This window comes from Ooceraea biroi, chromosome 6 (genome assembly GCF_003672135.1).
Source record: "Ooceraea biroi isolate clonal line C1 chromosome 6, Obir_v5.4, whole genome shotgun sequence".
Lineage (NCBI taxonomy): Eukaryota > Metazoa > Arthropoda > Insecta > Hymenoptera > Formicidae > Ooceraea > Ooceraea biroi.
The window spans coordinates 14153153-14173203 of NC_039511.1; the positions used below are offsets into that span (position 1 = coordinate 14153153).

At 40.6% G+C, this 20051-nt stretch overlaps 1 protein-coding gene across 5 annotated transcripts in view; it reads right to left on the bottom strand.

Annotated features, from left to right (window-relative positions):
- Positions 1–20051, bottom strand: part of LOC105276695 (mediator of RNA polymerase II transcription subunit 13) — a 29113-nt gene that overhangs the window by 1282 nt on the left and 7780 nt on the right. Inside the window, exons 2-15 of one of the 5 annotated variants that reach the window (XM_011334521.2) lie at positions 13525–13873; positions 9877–10045; positions 9558–9700; positions 8931–9369; positions 7673–7822; positions 5478–6051; positions 4879–5085; positions 2945–4720; positions 2488–2827; positions 2100–2410; positions 1791–1982; positions 1320–1631; positions 775–1113; positions 213–494 (exon numbers count right to left, since the gene is read on the bottom strand). In XM_011334521.2, coding sequence (XP_011332823.2) covers positions 213–494; positions 775–1113; positions 1320–1631; positions 1791–1982; positions 2100–2410; positions 2488–2827; positions 2945–4720; positions 4879–5085; positions 5478–6051; positions 7673–7822; positions 8931–9369; positions 9558–9700; positions 9877–10045; positions 13525–13873 — 5583 coding nt within the window. Of the gene's footprint in view, positions 1–212; positions 495–774; positions 1114–1319; positions 1665–1790; positions 1983–2099; positions 2411–2487; positions 2828–2944; positions 4721–4878; positions 5086–5477; positions 6052–7672; positions 7823–8930; positions 9370–9557; positions 9704–9876; positions 10046–13524; positions 13874–20051 lie in introns of all 5 variants that reach the window. The other 4 variants (XM_011334518.2, XM_011334519.3, XM_011334517.2 and 1 more) reach the window with 4 other exon arrangements.

The window sequence follows — 20051 nt, forward strand, 5'->3', positions numbered from 1 at the left end:
AAATGTTTATTGAAATAATTAAAAATATGACAAAGGCGGAATGTATTCGTAACAAAAATGCCTCTTTGTTTATACTTTACATCTAAATATTATTTCAAAATTTGAAATGATTTAAAGTATTCAGACACTAAAGACAAAAGCAGACTTATATTCTGTTTTTTAATGTTATTACGACTCGCGTTACTTTCTTTTATAAAGTTTCTCGGACTTACTCTTGGTGTGTTGCTGCATGGAAAGGGACTACCAGGACCGTCGTGATTGCCTAGGCCTGATCCACCGCCATCCCCTCCGTGCGGTGATCCTTCCGGGCGATGCGGGCTTCCGCTTGGACTCTGTCCGCCACCTGCGCCTGGCTCGGGCCAAACATTGAATATATCGTTGAAATCTCCCATTGCCTCCATACCTTCCGGCATGTCGTCGTTTAGAGCGGAAAATAATTCATCGTCTCCCAACTCGGGTACATTATGTTGTTCTTGAAACGCTGTCTGCGATGACTAAAACATAAGAATAACAGCGTTTAGTTTAGCTATATTTGAAATAACACACATTTCGCTAAGCGCATCTTCCTTAATTAATTATTATTTACTAGTTTCTCGCCAAAGCTTTGTTCTTAAAAAGCCTTCTGTTGCCAATCTATCGGAATTCAACCATTTAAGTTAAGAGATCAACATAAAATTGACTAAGGAATTTACTGGTCAAAGAAAGTGTGCTTAAAGAGAAAGAAGGATATTTTGCAGTTAAATATCATGCGAATGCGACATATAAATTCTTTACCTGAGTGGTAGCGGAAGTGGGGAAAACAAGTATGTGGGTACACGTAACATCTTGAGGTGTGGATAATTGGCAGTTTACAGACGCTTGACTGAATCTCTCGTCGGGAGTGAATTGATCGGCCATCAATCTTAAAGTGGAATCCGGTTCGAGGGACACTAAACATGCACTGAGTACGCAAGGTGCCGCCGAGGGATACAGGAGACTGCACTGTCCGCATATTTCTTTTAAATGTTTCGAGGCCTTCAGGAGAGCCTTTCTAGAAAGTAACCAGCTCCAGCCTTTCAATTCGCCATGCCCAATGCGTCCTACTCGGCCTACAACTAATCTCCATGGCTGCACCTGCAACAAAAATGATTTACTAGTATAGTTTTACGAAACAAAAAGCAACGTTTACAACATATGAATAACATGTAATACAGAGGAATTTTACTCTTCATTAGTCGACCAATACTCTTTTATATTCAATATGTGATTATTATGAATATAAATGAAGTTAAATAGCGAATATCATTAACTTTAATTTAATTGTACATTTTTTTACTTACACCTTGAGACATCACGCCCAATATAAAGTCCATAAGTTTTTGAAGACCAATGCGTCTAGCCGAGGCGCGCTTTCTTCTTTTCCTGTTGGGTATGTCGATGTTAATAGTTGCGGTCTCGAAAATTTCCCCCCTGTCGTCGGTCGCAGCCGCCAGTAGCCAAGACTGATCCTCGCTCAAGCAGTAACTCAAGTAGAGCACCGCGCACTCCTCGGGCCTCGCCATACCAAACGATTCGGGAGCCTCGCTTTTTGCTCGAAGTGGAGCTAGCACGAAGGCCGGTGCGTAGAGCTGGTAGGGTGCCTTGTTCCGTTCCTGATGTATAGTTGCAAGAGTATTACTAAACGACTGAAAACGATTTATATATCGTGGGTCTTTAATTTCACCCCAGTTACGCTATCACGGCACACGGAACAGAACTATTGGATTATCCAGAACCGTGTATCGTGGCAAAGCAATAACATGAAGCCTTACATCTTTACTCTTGAGAAAGAGATCCGCAGCAGCGGCGGTACCGAAACCCGTCAGACTCTTCACCGTGGAATTATGATTTAACAATCGACGGCCTTGTAAGAAAACATTCAATGCCAAGGCTCTCATCTCGTCTTGAATTTTTCGCCTCTCGCGAGCTCGTCCCAGTTCCATTATACTCTCCAGTGATATTATCTGAAAGCAAATTATGATACAATAATTAAGATTCGGATACACCACGTCAAATTTTAAGAAGAAGACTAATAGGAATAAAAAAAGATCATATATAGAATCTGAATGTTTTATTATTACCTGAACATGAATATTCGATCTCATATTCTCAGGCATGTTATTGATCGCGGAGGAATAGATCCTCAGTAAACCCAAAATGGCGAGTCTTCGCCGATCGGGGTCCTCAGTACCACCTAATGAGAAAGGCTCAACAAAGTAAACAACAATCGCGGGAGGTTCAATTTCTTCTTCATCAGGACCGGTAGTCGTAGTAATCGGCGTCGTAGTGCTCGTGGTTTGCGAGGTTGGCGTCGTGTTACCGCTTGTATTGGTAGTAGTCTGACTCGTCGTTGTGCTCGAGGAGGGTGTCTCGCTCCTCGGGTTTTCCGCTTCTATGAAAGATAACGATACGATTGGTAACACTGTTTGCAATGATAATAATTGTCGAAATATGATTCACGAAACATACCGACAGACTCGGGTTTTGTCGTTAGTACATCGGGCGTAGCTGGCATGGTATCGGAAACGGGAATAGTAGATTGTTGCTGTTGCTTGTTGGGTGGTTGCGACTCGTTGGAGTCTAGCAGACTGCGGTCTTGTATAACTTGTGTCAAATACGGAGCTAACCGATGATTACATACTTGGGCGTACAGCCTTAACAATTCACCTATATGATTCTCCCCCAGAAGCTTAAACCAATCATCCGTTGACTGTTTCACTGCAGGTTTCTGCGCAGTTGATTTACCGACACGTAGGATCCCATCGCGTAACTGTTTCGAGATTGGCGCGTGTCTTCCTAATCGACAGATCTACGGCAAATTAAAGATCGAATCTTACTCATGCCTTAATTTAATACTCACTAGTGTTATAGTATAAAACTCTTCTGTTATTTGCATAAAATAAAATGATATTTTACGTTATTTTACCTCATACGTGCAAGAGAGTTCCCGGAAGAACGATTTGACTCTATTGACGATACAATCGCTATCGGGCGCGACGACCACGTATGCGACGTCCCTAGGTCCGGCGAATGGCTCCAACGATAGTTTTTCCCAGAAGCAGACCGCGTACGGCGACAGCGACAGCCAATCACGGTCGTATCCGACGACTAGAGCAGGAATCGGTTGCGGCTCACAGCGATCGTCGGTGCCGCGTCCGGCCAGACGATGGAATTGCCGCCACGTGAGCGGGCCAGCGACAGTGTATGGTGCCTCCCACATGCGCGTCGTACACTTCTTCTGCACCGCGTCCTGGAGCAGTGGTTGTAGCGACCTCATCATTCGCACGATATCACCGCTACACTGGGGTCCCCGAGCCCTAAGGAATACCCATCGATGCACGCCGTTAACGCGCGCACCTCTCTCGTGTGCCCCATCGAGCTTGCCTTGATCGAGTGCCGCAACACACACTTCGTTGCCATCGGTGAACTCTAAGGTGTTAACTGTAGGCGTCAACGTCGGATAGCTCTTTGTAGTGGCGCATATCCTGGCTGCTCGGTACAGACTACTAGCCGCGCTCTGCACGATGAGACATTGCTCGCGAAGTAACTCGAGGACGTTCGGTGGTATCGCATCAAGACCGTCCGGGACCGCTTTCGTGCCGGGACACGCAACCGCGGCGAGCGAGCCCTTCTTCTTCTCGGCTGGATCTTCGGCGACGCCCGTGATCTCCATCTCATCTTCGTAGAACAAGCCTGCCCGATGCGCGAGCCGGCGATTCACTACGGCACTGAACCCGCAACTGCACCTGATTGGATCGTCGTCCTGGAAGAGCGCCGAACCTGCCCACGAGTTGGTTAAATAAACACCCGCATCGGCGCCCTTGATGTTGCCGACCACTTTCGGCCCGGCATTGCACACGCACAAACTGCAACTGTCGAAATTGTGATCGCGGAAAATGTTGAGCGCCGTATCGCCTAGGAGGATATTTACTACGAGGGAATTTGACTCGGGTGCACGAGCGGGTCCCGGAGTGTCAGCCTCAATGCTATTAAGATTCTTGTTAAGATACGAAGAGGTGGTGGAGGTAGCTGGGCTCGGTTGGTCATACGGAGGTGGTGGCGGCCTACCGGTGAGCGTGGCGGTGCGATACGGTGGTGCTGGACTTGGCGGACAAGCTGGCTGTTGTTGTTGCTGCTGCTGCTGTTGTTGTTGCTGCTGCTGTTGTTGCTGCTGCTGCTGCTGCTGCTGTTGTTGTTGCACGGACCCGGGTCTGGTCGGTTGAACAGGCTTATCTGCCTGATTAGTGGAAGCAGAATTGCACTGCCAGGAAGGTCTGTATACGCAGTGCGATGGCAGTGTGATGGATGGCAGAGATTGGCTAGGCAGATTTGTGAGAGGTGCGTATTTGGAAGAACCGACCATCTTGCAGATAGCTGCCGGCTTGAACACGTATGACCAATCGTCGATCGGTTCCTCTTGTGGAGATCCCATGTTGGGATAGATGTCTGGTAGATGTCTGAGTGGCCGCACCGGCATTACAAGCTCAGTCTGGTCCATGAGAGGGTCGCTCAATTGGCAAGGCGAGGCGACCGGATTATGCTCGAGGGATGGTGGAGTAGGAAACATCTTGGAAAGTTCCTCCGGTCGCAAAACCGTGACTCCACGATTGTTTTTGCTCGCGCCTTCTATTCTCGTTTCCTCGTGTAATCCGCCAGATTTATTGGAGCCTGGCGGTGTTTGTATTTGCAACTGATTCAAATTCTAGAAACACACAAATACATACCACCCACTATTTATTAAGTCTTTTAAGCAAAAATTGTCTCATCCCCGTAGCAAAATATAATACCTTTCTTTCTTGTACCACGCATCACGTGTCAAATTAATGCGATCATTTCCGACGAGAGAAAATATGGACTCACCGTTTCATCGCTGGAAGTATCGGGATCAGAATTGTCGAATATTTGATCTAGATCTTTGTAGGATGGCTGAAGACCCTCGCTAGTGAAGAGAGATCCCGGTTTAGATGGATCATCTCTCTGCCGCCTGAGTCCGTCGACATTTGTACCGTTTTCCTCGCCTGTCGCGTCAAATTCATATGGATCCGTCCTTCTTCCGATACATTCGCCCTGATATCGAAAACCAACTTTTATCGTTACAGCTTTTTAAAATAAATTTTTTTAAATAAGAATTTATAAATAAACAATGTTAGATAAAATCAAAGCAAAACGGATAGTTTCCAATTATTCCTTTAATCCTTTGACGAGTCATTCGAAAGCAAAACGTGCAGTGTACGACTGAGCTGACAATCCCTCGTCATAATTTATTATTTTATTATTTATTATTTATATATTATACGCATATCATTAAGATTATCTTTAAGTCACTGCTAAGAAGAAAGTCAATCATGCTGAAGATGCTATAGCAGTCAAAGGATTAAAAGTGCTGTTTAAATATATTTGAAAATGTGCTTCAAATGATCCGCCTTATTCTAGTCTCTCTTATTAATAATGATGCTTACAACCGCAACAGGTTCTTGCTTGATCTCCAGTTTTGGAGCTTGAGATTGGTGCGTTTGAGAGTTTATTATTGGTGGGTACAGAGTGTTGCTTCGGTTAGTTGGTGGGCCAATGGTGTTCACGACTTTAAAACGTTTCACAGGATGATTCAGCCATGCCTCCTGAGTTGAATAATCATAGAGCCAGGACAGGGATTGCTCATCCTCCAAGAGAGCACCTTCATATTCCCTGGATGTCAGAATCGGTCGTTTCAGTACTGGTCCGGGAACCGATGGACTGTGCACCTGGTTGTTGCACGCGGAAGAAATAGACTTGGGCCCTTGTGACGGGGTTAAGGGTGGGGCAGTGTTTGTATGACTGGATGGAGGTTGCGGGCTCAAAGTTGGCATCGTAGGCTCCGCGGGCGGGACCGACGCTGGTTCGGAGTGAGGAGTTAAGAGGGGCGATGGTGCTGGAGAACCTGGTGAGCCGACCGACGGTATTGGTAGACAATCTCCTCCTGTCGGTGGTCCGCGCGAGTACGAAGGAGGACCACCCGGTGGTGTACTGGGTGCTTCTGTTCTACTTAGTACCGACCTGTTTGATTTTCAACAGATTAATTATGGTTTCCGTACGAATATTCTCCACAATTTTTATGATTGTAATCGTAAATATGATATTAGTGTTCGTATGAAATGCCAAACGGATGAGAGAAAATAGGTTATTTTGGTTTAGAAAGATTCAAAAATAACATCTGCATAAAATGATATATTAATATTTTTTCCAAAGTCAAACACAAATATAAATGCTAAAAGTGATTATAAATTTACATTCTATTTATAATGCTAGTTTTGAAAAGTGTCTTTTATATTTTAATTGTTACAAAATGCAATAAAATACGAAGAAAGATGCTCTAATTGAATATTGAAATATTTTTAAATAGCAATTTAAATTTGCATTTTAAATTTTTATATAGAAATTTTAATTTAACAGGTAATTAAATTTCATTAATTTTATTTTGTTTTATAATGTTTAGTAATTCCATTAATATTAATCTAAATTAATCGTAAATTAAAAATATCAGGAAACTGCATCTAAAAATCTCATTAACAGAAAATAATATTTCAACATTACAAAAGAAGCAATCATTTTTATTGATTTTTTAAAATTATATCAGTATTATTACTGATTTGAGATAGCATGTTATATGACGTAAGGCAATAATTCTTTTAAGAAGGAATATATATTGCGCCTGTTAAAATTTAATGTGCATGAATATGAATAAAAGCTTATTAGAGATATATGTTAGATGCGCTAAATATGAAAACTTATAAAGCAAAACAAAGGTTAGAAATACTCTTGAGCAATATTCACATGCAAAGCATACATTATCTTCTACGTTGAGCATGTAATACAAGCAAAATAAATAACTGAACGGGAGGCATATGATGCTAGGATGAAATAACACTACCAATTGCAATAAATCTAAAATACTAAATCATTTGCTACTCTCTCTAGATCATGTGCATAAAAACATTTCGAGACAGACAAATCACACGTGAAAGTTTATTAAATAAGTTTTGTTCCTCGCTTTTGCATCTTAGCAAACAGTATTCAAAGAAATGCTCGTTTAAAAAGAAGGAAAATAATAGCGTTTCATAAAACTTGCTAAATACATAATCATAGTACATATTATATTTTTTGACATTAAATATAATATTTGTACCTACATTTCATTGGCTTAGTAAATACACAAATAATTGGCAGCTTTATAATGCTGCAACAACAGATTTCATGAAATATTCATGTTATACAGTCTCATTGAATGGGATCCATTCCTCCATCGAAAAATCTTAAGTATCCGGCGAGATGAAATTTCTGAGCAGTTTTTAATTTTAGTTTTGTTTTTAAATTTAACAGTTTAATAATTTGTTTGCCATTCGTCTTTCACGCACGACTCGATCATGTTTAAGATGCATGCTTTGCACCTTTGCGAAATAATGAAATGATATTTGATTAATACGTTATATCGTGCATCAGGTGGAGTTATTTGGACGAAGTAATCATGATGGAGCTGTCGAAAGCAATGAATTCGCATCGAAGTTATGGGGAATCATTATGATCGAATATAAAACTGGCATTACTGCGGTGATTGATTAAGGAAAATGACGAACATGATCTTTCTCTCTTCGTGTCTCGGGGCCCGGAAATTACCCACCTGGGGGCATTAGCAGGGACAGAGGGACAAGTGTCCCACTGAGTGGTAGAGCGTCGGTGAAACGGTACGACCCTCCGTCCACCTTTATCTACCCTTTCCCTCTGAACCTGAGAGGAGGCCAGGCTCTTCCAACCCCCGAGGGTCGTATACCTGCAACGGATGTATTTAACATCTCGTTTCTTTAGGAACGCATCTCCTATTACTTCATCTCATAGAGTCCTGAAGCAACAACTTATCAATTTCATAAAGTTGGATATATAAGGAAAATTAGCCTGAAATAAGATATCAAGGTACGACAATCTCAAAACTTACTCGAAAGACGAATTATTTTTATTTCTATTTTTACTTTATATATAGTTAATTATTATTAGCAAGATTCGTTTTGAGATATTTCAAATTTCATTTTTGAAGTAAATTTTGAAATAATGGTGATAAAAACAAATTACAGATTCAAGTATCAAAAGAAAATTCTATCTGGATTATATTTGTAACACATCATTTTATGAATAAAGTGCTATTAGGCTAGTATTCCTTAATTTATCAAGTTAAATGTAACTATGCAACTGTAAGGAAAATATAGCGACAGTAGAAAGTACCGCTAATTATTCTATTTAAATACTTCAGGACTCTTTAGTTCGATTAGAATCATACTGGTATCTCAATAATATTCGATAAAAATTATTTCTTTATAAAAGCTCAAATACAACATGTAATGCTGTCATAATCTTTTAATTTATTATTGTGTGTGCGCTTTTTTCCTAAAATTGTAAATAAAAGACTTAATACGTATAAGGAATGTGAATCTGTAATAATAAATAATACATCAATAAATTTATTATCAACAATAATTGCATTTGAGCCATCTTCAAAGACTAAATTTCCATGCACACAATAGCCATATCACACACTACTAGCTATTCTATGACATTTTGAACATTCTACATTTCCATATTTTGTGCTATGACATGCAAACAGAAACCAATATGATGGCAAATATCTCTAACATTATCCAACTGACACAATATATAGTAAAAATTAAATGTTTACTATTATGCTTTCAACGTATCGCGAGAAAAATATATAATAATCGATTAAAACTTTTATTAATATAATAAAAAGCAATTTCGTTAGCATATATAGTAAACAATTAGTTGTTTACAGTGTATATAATCAAAATTTAAAGTACGACAGAATGTCTTGCACGATGCATGAAGAAAATAAAAAAACGGAATATGCGTAAAATTTCCGTTATTCTTACTTTGAACATGAACAGGTACAGGAAGACTTCTGCGTCGGTTCCACAAACGTCCAGGTTCCAGGTTCCGTGGAAGATTCTGTCTTGGAAGCAGACACTGGTGAACTCAAAGTACATTCTGCCCAAACGCGTTCCGGTAATTCGGTAGCTGCGCTTATTTCCTGTTGCGTCAAGAGGGGTCGTTCGCAAGTGACGGGGCTACTTGGCGGCGAGAGAGGTGTTTCGGGTGGCGTATCATCCATATCCGTAACCAAGACGTAACAAGAAGGATAACGCATGCGCACGCCACCGACGAGGACCTCCACGAGGGGCGGAAGCCCAGTCTCTGGATTACTACCGGTATTAATCGGATAAAAGTGTTTCCATTCTTCGAGAAGTTGACTGTCCATACGGCTCACCTGACCCGTTAACGTACCCGCCAGTCCGTAAGGAGCTAAGATCACTGCAGAGCAAACAGAGAAATATTAGTATTAGTATAGTCCTTCATGTGCTCAAGTTAGAACGCAGCTTAAGTTCAATAATCTAAGGAAAGCTGCTTTTCCACTGGTAAAGTCATGATACTTGACATTTAATCATTCTACAACTATAATAAGTCTTTTTCCTTCTATGCATACATCAAATAGTACTTACCCTTAACACCAGATTGGGAGGTCTGGGTACGTTGTAGACACGTCTTTGTAAGATGTCGCACTGCAGGATGCTGCCTAACATCCACACTCGCGCAAACAGTACTTTCTCCATGAACAAAGAATGCAAAGGAGAATGACAAATGGCTGCTGCAAGAATAATAATTAATGCATCTAGAGGTCTGTAAAGTTTCTAATTTGGATTTAGTTAGAACATTAAATTAAGGGCATGCAGAACGAGTACAGCCTCTACAATTTATTGCTGTTTGACTGCTACTTCATATTTTATTTTAAAAATGTAATAAGACAGTGAGCGAACGTACCTACTACAACGGTGTTTCTCGTAGCCATTATAAGGTTGCACGAACCACTTTCCTAAACGAACGAAGTCACGGGATAGCAAACACCGTTCGATCAAGTTATGCAGAGCCTTGAAAAGAAGTGACCGGCATTCGTACGACAATCCGCTTTCCCAAGAACCTTGTTCACTTTCTGTAAACAAAATAATGAAATCGTAAAAGAAGCCCTTGACCATTATTGCATCAATATGTAATAATGCTTCGTGTGTATTATACACGAGAAACTACGTACAACTAGATAACGTGTGTTTCACACGGATAATCGGTTTTTAAAAATATATAAAAACAACGATTACTAGAAGTATTGTTGTTTTCATTAAACAAATATCTTTTTTTAACGCTACGAGAGAACATGTATATATTTGCGCATAATGTTATACATTTAATCATCGCGCCTCTTCTCCCCTCCCTTCCAACACAAAATTATCATATAATAAAGCCAAAAAATTTCTTATTTATTCATGCGGATTGCATAGAGGAGAATCCCCTATTATGAGATATGCTCCTAATATGGGATAATGGGGTTTCTGCTAAACTAGTGAGCACCATCTGTTAGTTCCACCATGAACTTATTACTCTTGGTGTAAAATGTATTTAGTGAAAAATTCATTGTTCGTTATTGCGTTTAGCCTTTGCAAGAAAAGGTTTGTGAAATTGTGAACATGTCAAAGGAACTTGAGGTTAGTCTTTAAACCTTGTTTATTATATAATAAAGAAATGGTTGGCAATAAATTCAGTATGCAATGATAGAGTAGAATCGTAGTAACAGGAAAATACGCGATTTGTTGAATTGCTTAATTGTAGAGGTAGGATTTCATGATCGCGGAACCGCTAGACGTGTGGCTCGTATAATGAGATATTCAGGGTACTCTTAATATGAGATAATTATTGCTCGAATATGAGGATTATGTAGTGTAATAAAAAGAAAGAAAATACTACTTAAGGTTAAAGAAAAGTTAATACGAATTTATATTACGAATTTTTGTGTATTTAATTTTTATAGAATCTGACTATGGAGGTTAGAGAAACGAGGATGCGTCGACAGTGGAATCGTGAAGATTTGGCGAAGGCTGTGGCAGCAGTATTTTTATAAAACTATCTAATAAAGTTTTTTAATTGCAATACTGATGTATTTTGCACTTTTAACACCGATTTCTCGAGGTATCTTATATTAGGAGCGCACTTTCTCGATCCTGCGTAAAGCTCTTTTTTCAAATTTTTTTAATTTTCAGAAAAAATAATATTTAAATTAGATTTTTCATTTCACCAACCTAAAGCTTATTAAATTCTCTTCAAGATAACGTATTACATTTAAAAATTCTGCCTATAGATTTCCTTACATTCGGCAAAATCGATATGGTATCTCATAATCGGGGACTTTCCTCTACATCGAAAATAATTTTGATGGCAGAATTTAACGAGAAAGTAATGCGGCTCGCGCATAAAATCACAGCGAGTTACGTTGGCCGAGTGAGTGTTCCACGGAAGGCAGAGAAGTTGACCGAGAAAACTGAAAAGTTCTAGAATCCTGAGTCACTCGGGCCAGCTTTCCCTTGATTTTGTTCTCACGCGAGTGCTTCGAAACGTGAAGAAACGCAACGCGGATTTACCCGCTGCGAGTACGCGAGCGCGGATATCGTGCCCGTTTCATAACGGTTTCATTAAATTTATTCAAAAAAATTAGATCCCTGTCCAAAATAAATCTCAGAATATACGCATGCTTTTTTCGAATAGTTATATGGAAAAATGGCGGAGTGACGTGTCAGAAATAGAATCGCGAAGTTGTAACTTGTAACGTGAAAAAGTGTCAAGGTTTGCAATGCGGCTCGGCTAACAGATTTGCGGTTTTTATAATAACTTGCGTTGCAGCAACATATTCTCTACACTGTACATAATATCATTGAGAATCACTGAATAGGAGAACACGTGTCCTGTCGATCGATACGACCGGAGCCTGAGGGAGTTGCATCTCTCATGGACCACTAGCCGCGGTGGTCTCATTGCATCTCCCAAAATCCGGACGTTCATCGAGAAATTTCCATCGCGATAGTCATTACGACCAGAAATTTATTGCATCTATAAAATGAAAAGTATGCTACTTATATTACATATTATATCGCGCGTATATTATTAAATAAGGTAAAAAGGACACGTACTCTTTTATCATGTATCCTATTTCTGACACAAAAATTAATTTGAAGAAATTCTTTCGCAAAAAATGAGAGAAAAAGATCAATATTTGATTAAAAAAAAAATATATTCAACGAACGCCGCATCTCAAAATTAGTATGTTCGCGAATGAGATCAGATTGAATCTTACAAAGGCAAAATCGTTGCGAAAATATTTTCACGTTGTTTGTTTCGTATGGCATTTCTCAATTTTAAATGATTCTTCGCTCTGGTCAATTTGCCGCTCGACAATTCGTATATACCCCGGCGCGGTACGATGCATAACACAGTAGATCTATACGTTGCGCGCTGCAACGATTTGCAGACAAGTGCATGGTTCAGCGACCCCGTGCTGAGAAACACCGCTGACCGGGCCCCAGTCCGCCGGGCGCAGCGCGGCTGATCCGTTGCACGAGGACGTTACCGTTGCGGCGGTTATACAATATGCACCTTTCAAGTAAAAGTACGAAGAGAATTATCATCAGTTATGATCACAGCTCGCGAAAAGACGCGAGCAATAAGAATCATAGCATAGCGTACAAAAGAACTCGAAAGAATGTGCAATCCAAACCAATTATAATTGAGCATATCCTGCAGTTTAATCCATTTACAAGAATACTCAATTATGATTGATCAACTTGTCTACTGTTTCAATTTTGTGGTCTAAGTGCACTTGTGTTACTTAGGAGTTATAAGTAAATTTAAATAATATTGACCGACTAGTAATAATTTAATTGATCATAGTCGAGTATTCTCAAAAGTAATATGTTATATCTATAAAAATACTTGATTATTTGACTTGCATAAAAATTTGGTACAAAAAGACTCGTGTGTTAATTTTATATTATTTATACTGATAATTTCAAGAATTTTGCTGGTTAAATAAATTTGCAACCTGTTAATACAATGGTATAGTTTCTTCATGTCTCGTACGTGTCGAAACTTCCTCTTGGAAAGTACATAATAAAGTTAGCTTAGTCACGGTCTCCTTGCTAGCGCTACGTAAAGCACTGTATGGCGTAAAAACATCGTGTAATTGATTGTTATAGTCGTACGTAAACGTACGTAAAATATATACCGTGCATCGCGTCTAAATGTTACGAATCGAGCTATCTATTTGCTTAATAACTAAGCAACGATGCAATCATTTTCACACTTTACATTTTTACTCGCTTTCAATGGTTATATTTCGTGAACAATATATTAGTTTAAAGAAAACTACTTATATATAATATTTAACATATAATACGTTAATTGCATCTATGCTCTGTAGATGTATTGAAGATAATAATAGTTACTTGAAGTATTTTACAAATATCAAAATGTTCCAAGATAAAGCCATGCCTCCTCAGCGAGCGAGTGTCGTACCATTCCGGTGTGACTTCGGGATACACACTCGGCGCGCGTGACGCGTGTTTCTGGTCAAGGTAGAGATATACTCACCGCAGGCGATGAGCTCCGGTGATACCAAGCCAGAGAGATCAGGTTCTTCGCCGTACCAGAAGATCCAAAGTTCCTTCGCGGCCGTAAGGGAAAGCGGCGGGGGCGCGGGCGAGGGCGCGATGCCCAGATCGAAAATTCCAGCTCCGGGCGCCGATGCTGCGGCACTGGCAGCTGCTGCAGAACCGGAGGTGGTCGGTGTGGCGGCCACGCGTCGCCACACGCACAGAATGTCACCAGCTAAACATCGCGAGAAACTCGACAGTACTGGATCTTCTAGAGGAGTGCCACCGAATCCACCGGCCACTTCGCCCCATACGAGCTTCCTCCATTTGATACCGCAAAGGGATGTCTGGCAAACAATAGCACAATCAGTGAGCAGTGGAGTATTGAGGGGAATAAGGTATTTCATTATTACACCCACAGAAAAGATTTCTGGACTTAATGCTATTACTCTTTAATCTATCATAAAATAAGATCGCTATAGCGACAATCATATTTATTATTGAAAAGAAGCATATTTTAATCTTGAATAGAAAATTCGAAAATCTAGATTCAAATAATCTTCGTGCTATCTCATTAATTTTCTCAGAAGGATTTAGATACAAATTTGTAGCAAGTTCAAAATATTCTTGATTTCAGAATATTGTGAGATCTAAAAGACATCTTATTCTATTCTTCTAAGAGAATTTGTAGAATCTGCACAAAACGGCCAATATTTATGTGTTGCAATCGAAAATCGGGAGTGTTTCTGTGTTTCTGTTATTTACAATGAATAAGTGCAATACTCTACAAGAAATATTAAAAGATATGGAAATGTCTTGTCCCGAATCTTATTTCTCAAGTAAGTATATTGTATATACTTACTTACATTTCCATATCTTTTAATATTTCTTGTAGAGTATTGCACTTATTCATTGTAAATAACAGAAACACTTTCCCGATTTTCGATTGCAACACATAAATATTGGCCGTTTTATCCGAATAAAGGACGGCGCCGAGTTGACGAGCGACTGTGAGAAAATGATGCGTCGACATCGACAAAGCCTACTATAAAGTGGCGCTAATATCAAATTATTCTACGTACAAGAATATATAAGCATAAATTTGTATATGTTACTCTTGTCTCAAGACAGTAAGACAATCTTATTTAATTCGAGAGAGAAGAATAGAAATTACTGATTTAAATTAAAAATTGTTTTATTTTCATATTTTTTATACTTGTAATACGATTAAATTAGTCAAGAATATTTTTCGTCTTGTTATCAGAAATCCTTTCTGAGGGTGTATATACAGGAATTTTGCGACCATCTCTCAATTACCAGCTATCGAATACGAGTGTAAAGAATATACAAAGGCGTGGTTGAACAAAATATGCGTGTATGTGTGTGCGCGCGCGCGCATGTGTGACTGGTCAATAACCATAACGCGTACTCAAATGCAGTCACTCTCTCAATCGTAAGACAATAAATTATCCTTTGAGACCGGGATGAAATGCATAAAGACACGTACATGTAGCCAGTGCGTGGCTGTTCATCGTTGAGAGCGTAATATCATGTTGGAGTTTTTTATTATATGTAGTACCATTTTTCTACGTGCCACGTGATGGACAAATTGTTAATTTATCCAACATACATATGATGAATATACAATAATTATATACATTAGGTCACAATAGTTTGAATAAGTAAGTGAACATGAGTAGCCGATTAATTGCCAGATTAATATATTTCAAATAGCATGTATTCCGAAAAAACAGAACACGAGTTTTCCATATACTTTACTCCGTATATGGAGCGTGCAATTTGAAACAAGATGTTTATGATTAAGAATATTCTTCAATGTCAAACGAATTTTCTGGAATTTGTAAATCGCAGCTATGCCGTCATGTCGTGTCACGTGATTGCGCCAACTTCGAGTCTCGATTCTCTTTAACATGCGTATAGCAATGTTTCAATTAAGTTTACCTTGAACAAAATATGAAATGGATCGAGACATATGTAGACGATACAATTTTATCAGAGTATCTGTTAAGATAATTAGTATAGATGTATGTACATTTGCATTCAGGTTTTTATTTATCATCAGAATATATTTTTTGGCTATAACAATAAGAAATAACTCTTTTCCTTATTTATTATTTACCTAAAAGGAACAATAAATACGTTTGTCGACAGCATCGAATCTTCATGTACCAGAAATAATGCAGATATGCAGCATCAACCGCATCAAGTGTCATACAAGGCCAACGTCGAAATTGCGATCTCGATTCATCGATAACTATCGCGTTGCGTTGATGGAAAGTGCCTTACCTCCGTTAACGAGAGTCCATTCACCCCGATTCGATATCTTCATCCCACCTGATTCGCGCGCTTTCCGGCGATTAGTCGAGGTCTCGTCGCGCGGTCAACAGCGAGCCATCGACGTGCGTCACAGAGTCGATCGTACGAACGCGTGCGCGGCGCACTTCACGCCGCTCATCCCGAAAATATACGCGCGTAAATCTCGATTAACGACGTAGCGATAATACGTGTAAACGCACATAGTCTACCGACGAATATTTGTGTTCCCATAAGAACATAAATGCATTTGTTAAAAACTTTTCCGAAAAAACATTCGTCTTTATGTCTCGTGCATAAAAGTGTTCAAAGCTAAATTTGTAATAAATGTCAGTGAATAATTCAGCAAAATTAAAAAACTTTATTTGTTCCGCCGCAGTTTTCAACGTGTAAATGGCACATTTCCGGGGAGGGGGGGAGAATATATATAAAATATAATGAACAAATAAAATTTATAAGCGGAATTTGTATTTTTATAATAATCCTAGAGACAATATATTCTGAAAAATGATGGTGGGTATCGTGTGGCGCCATTGTCGATGCATTCGAAAGCTCCCTGACCACTTTGAAGAGAACCATGAGTGCGCGCAGTCGCGAAGTGGGTACGCGCCCATCGTCCAATCCCGACCAGGCGTCTCCTTACGTCAGAGAACCAGCTGACATAATCAGGATGATTCAAATAAGTGCATAACCATCGCGCATGTAATAAGATCTTGGCGCGACTTACATTGAAAGAAATCGTAGCCAGCTGCGCCACTCAAGATTTGAGAAAAACATCAAATCTTTTTAGTATAGAAAACAATTGCATATTTCTCTGCAAGAAATAAAATAATTATTTTTCCCAACAGAATCTCCTCGCCATTTTAAGATGTAATACTCTGGCTTTTCTTTAAATGAAAGGTTTTTTTAGTATGCAAATAATTAACAAATAAATCGCACATTTTGAAAAATTTCTAGGAATCATGTGAGTATTTTGATGCCATGTATGCTTCCATAATAAAGTAGAAAATAGCACCGCTCTCAACATTGACCTGGTAATGCATTTTCACTGTAATAGCACCAACTCTCATCGAAACGCGCCTCTATCGATCGATAGAAATTTTTTCCATGTACTGGGAACATCGCTTATCGCGGTGACCGAATGCGAGTAGTGGTTGGTCGAAAACTTTTTTAGTATCATCGTCCATGTTTTGTACACGAGAACGAAGTGTCCGAGGCATCCCGTCTGGTAACGGCACGAGATGAACGAATTTTCAAAATCCGATATCAGTTTGTTCATACGAACGTCGTCGCAAAGATAAGGAATCTCGAGGGAATTGAATGCATCGGCTACATCGTTGTCCCTCGTGACGACAGCATCTCTTTCTTGAGAGCGAGCTGCGTGGTTCACAGCGGCCGACTCTCTCGTGGAGGCGTAACGATCGGTCGATACGCTCCGCGCCTTTCGCGGAGAGGACGAGCACATCGCACATCGGGAGGTAGGGACTACGCCGCACGTAGTGGCGCCTACTACACACCGGGGCAGACGACGTGGTGTGCGTACGTACGTGCATGCGCGCGCACACTACATCACTGCGCGGCGGCGAGACAAAATATTCGCGCCGACCGGTCCGACAAGAGAGGGAGGGGATGGAGCGCGGGAAGGGAGGGGAGCGGAAGGGAAGGGAAGGGAGGGAGAGCGAGCGAGAGAGAGAGAGGGAGAGGGAGAGAATCGAAGGCGCCCGCCGTAACGCTACGGGGCTGTCAAGCCCGCTGATCAATACAAGCAAGGCGACGTGCAAGGCCGCCCGCGTGGGCTCGCGCGTTCAACTCGACTCGGGGAACCCCTATATCCTTTCGAATCATCCGTCCACGCGTGTCACTGTTTTTCTCTCCCTTTCCTTCTGTGTGTCTGTCTCTCTTTCTGTACCACCGGATGACTCGCTTCCTCTTCTTTTTTTTTTCATACTCTTCATTCGTGAGAAGATCTGATTGATGGTTGATGCGTCGCGTGAGATTCGCGATTCAGATAAATAATTTTGTTGTAATAATTTAGTTGAGCAATCTAGAAATGTTTTTTAGCATAATGCACGAAACATTTATCACTTGTGCGACCTTTTAGATATTATACGAGTGTTAAACGGTTCCTGAGAATTACAAAACGCGAATAGTAGATTATATATTACAGCTTTTAAAAATATTATATAATTTATAAAATAGATAAATAATTTTGAGAAAATCTCAAAAGACACCCTTATTAGAGATTAAACGAGGGGTTGGTCATTAGCGGTTATAGTGTACAAAAATTACCCTTGATACGGATTACCTTTAAATTACCTCAGATTACTTAAGATTACCTAATACTACAACAGTTCGATCACATAACTTGGCAAAAGTTTCAATTTACTGTCAAAATTCATCAATGCCGTATTTTCCGTATTAATTTCAGCCGGTAGTTCCCTCGATGATTGTTCAGAATTTTCCATTTTGATCGATTTCGATAATAAAACCAGAAAAAAATAATGAACTAGCACAGAGCAAAAGAATCGAGCACAGAGCAGGCAGCTCGGCGGACATATAGACCCGAAAACATATGAAAGGTTGCGTTTCCGATATTTGGTTGTCTCTCGGCGGTTAGATATACTGAATATATATCGCGCATGGTATCACGATTACCTTAGATTACCTCAGATTATCTGAGACTACCCTAAGATTACCTAGCCCTTGTACAAAGATTACCTCAGTGATCAACCCCTCGAGCTTAAACTATAAAGTGAGGGGAAATACAGCTATGATTTGATGACGCAGGAAAGACATACAAGTGTAAGAGGCGAAAAATAACTAGGAGACTGCCTTAGATTTGAACTCGGACTCTCAGGGATCCCTGGTTCACACGCCTAGGTCTTAGGCTGTACGGCCAATACTCCTACTGTTGTGATCAACTTGTTTTCATTCCGATCCTCTATACGACCTGTCAGTCTCGACTATCTTTCCAGATCTTACAGCTCGGCCAGCCTGACATTACATTCGTCCCCGAATGTCTCCAAATCATCGGTTCACTCCATTTGAGTCCCTCCCAACCTCCATTTGTGGTTCACTCTTCTGAGTCCCTCCCAACATCCATTTTTGGTTCACTCTTCTGAGTCCCTCCCAACCTCCATGTTGGTTCACTCTTCTGAGTCCCTCCCAACATCCATGTTGGTTCACTCTTCTGAGTCCCTCCCAACCTCCATGTTGGTTCACTCCTCTGAGTCCTTCCCAATCTCCATGTTGGTTCACTCCTCCGAGTCCGTCCCGACCTCCATGTTCAGGCTTCACTACCGGCCAGCTGCTTCTCAACTCCCTCCTCTCCGAGGGGTAGCGGATATTATCCCACTTCTGAATTGTAAGAGGCGAAAAAGAACTAGGAGACTGCCTTAGATTTGAACTCGAACTCTCCGGGATCCCTGGTTCACACGCCTAGGTCTTAGGCTGTACGGCCAATACTCCTACTGTTGTGATCAACTTGTTTTCATTCCGATCCTCTATACGACCTGTCAGTCTCGACTATCTTTCCAGATCTTACAGCTCGGCCAGCCTGACATTACATTCGTCCCCGAATGTCTCTAAATCGTCGATTCACTCCACTTGAGTCCCTCCCAACCTCCATTTGTGGTTCACTCTTCTGAGTCCCTCCCAACATCCATTTGTGGTTCACTCTTCTGAGTCTCTCCCAACATCTATTTGTGGTTCACTCTTCTGAGTCTCTCCCAACCTCCATGTTGGTTCACTCCTCTGAGTCCTTCCCAATCTCCATGTTGGTTCACTCCTCCGAGTCCGTCCCGACCTCCATGTTCAGGCTTCACTACCGGCCAGCTGCTTCTCAACTCCCTCCTCTCCGAGGGGTAGCGGATGAATCTCAACTGTCTTCGAGGGGTAGCGGATTTTATCCCACTTCTGAATTGTAAGAGGCGAAAAAGAACTAGGAGACTGCCTTAGATTTGAACTCGAACTCTCCGGGATCCCTGGTTCACACGCCTAGGTCTTAGGCTGTACGGCCAATACTCCTACTGTTGTGATCAACTTGTTTTCATTCCGATCCTCTATACGACCTGTCAGTCTCGACTATCTTTCCAGATCTTACAGCTCGGCCAGCCTGACATTACATTCGTCCCCGAATGTCTCCAAATCGTCGGTTCACTCCATTTGAGTCCCTCCCAACCTCCATTTGTG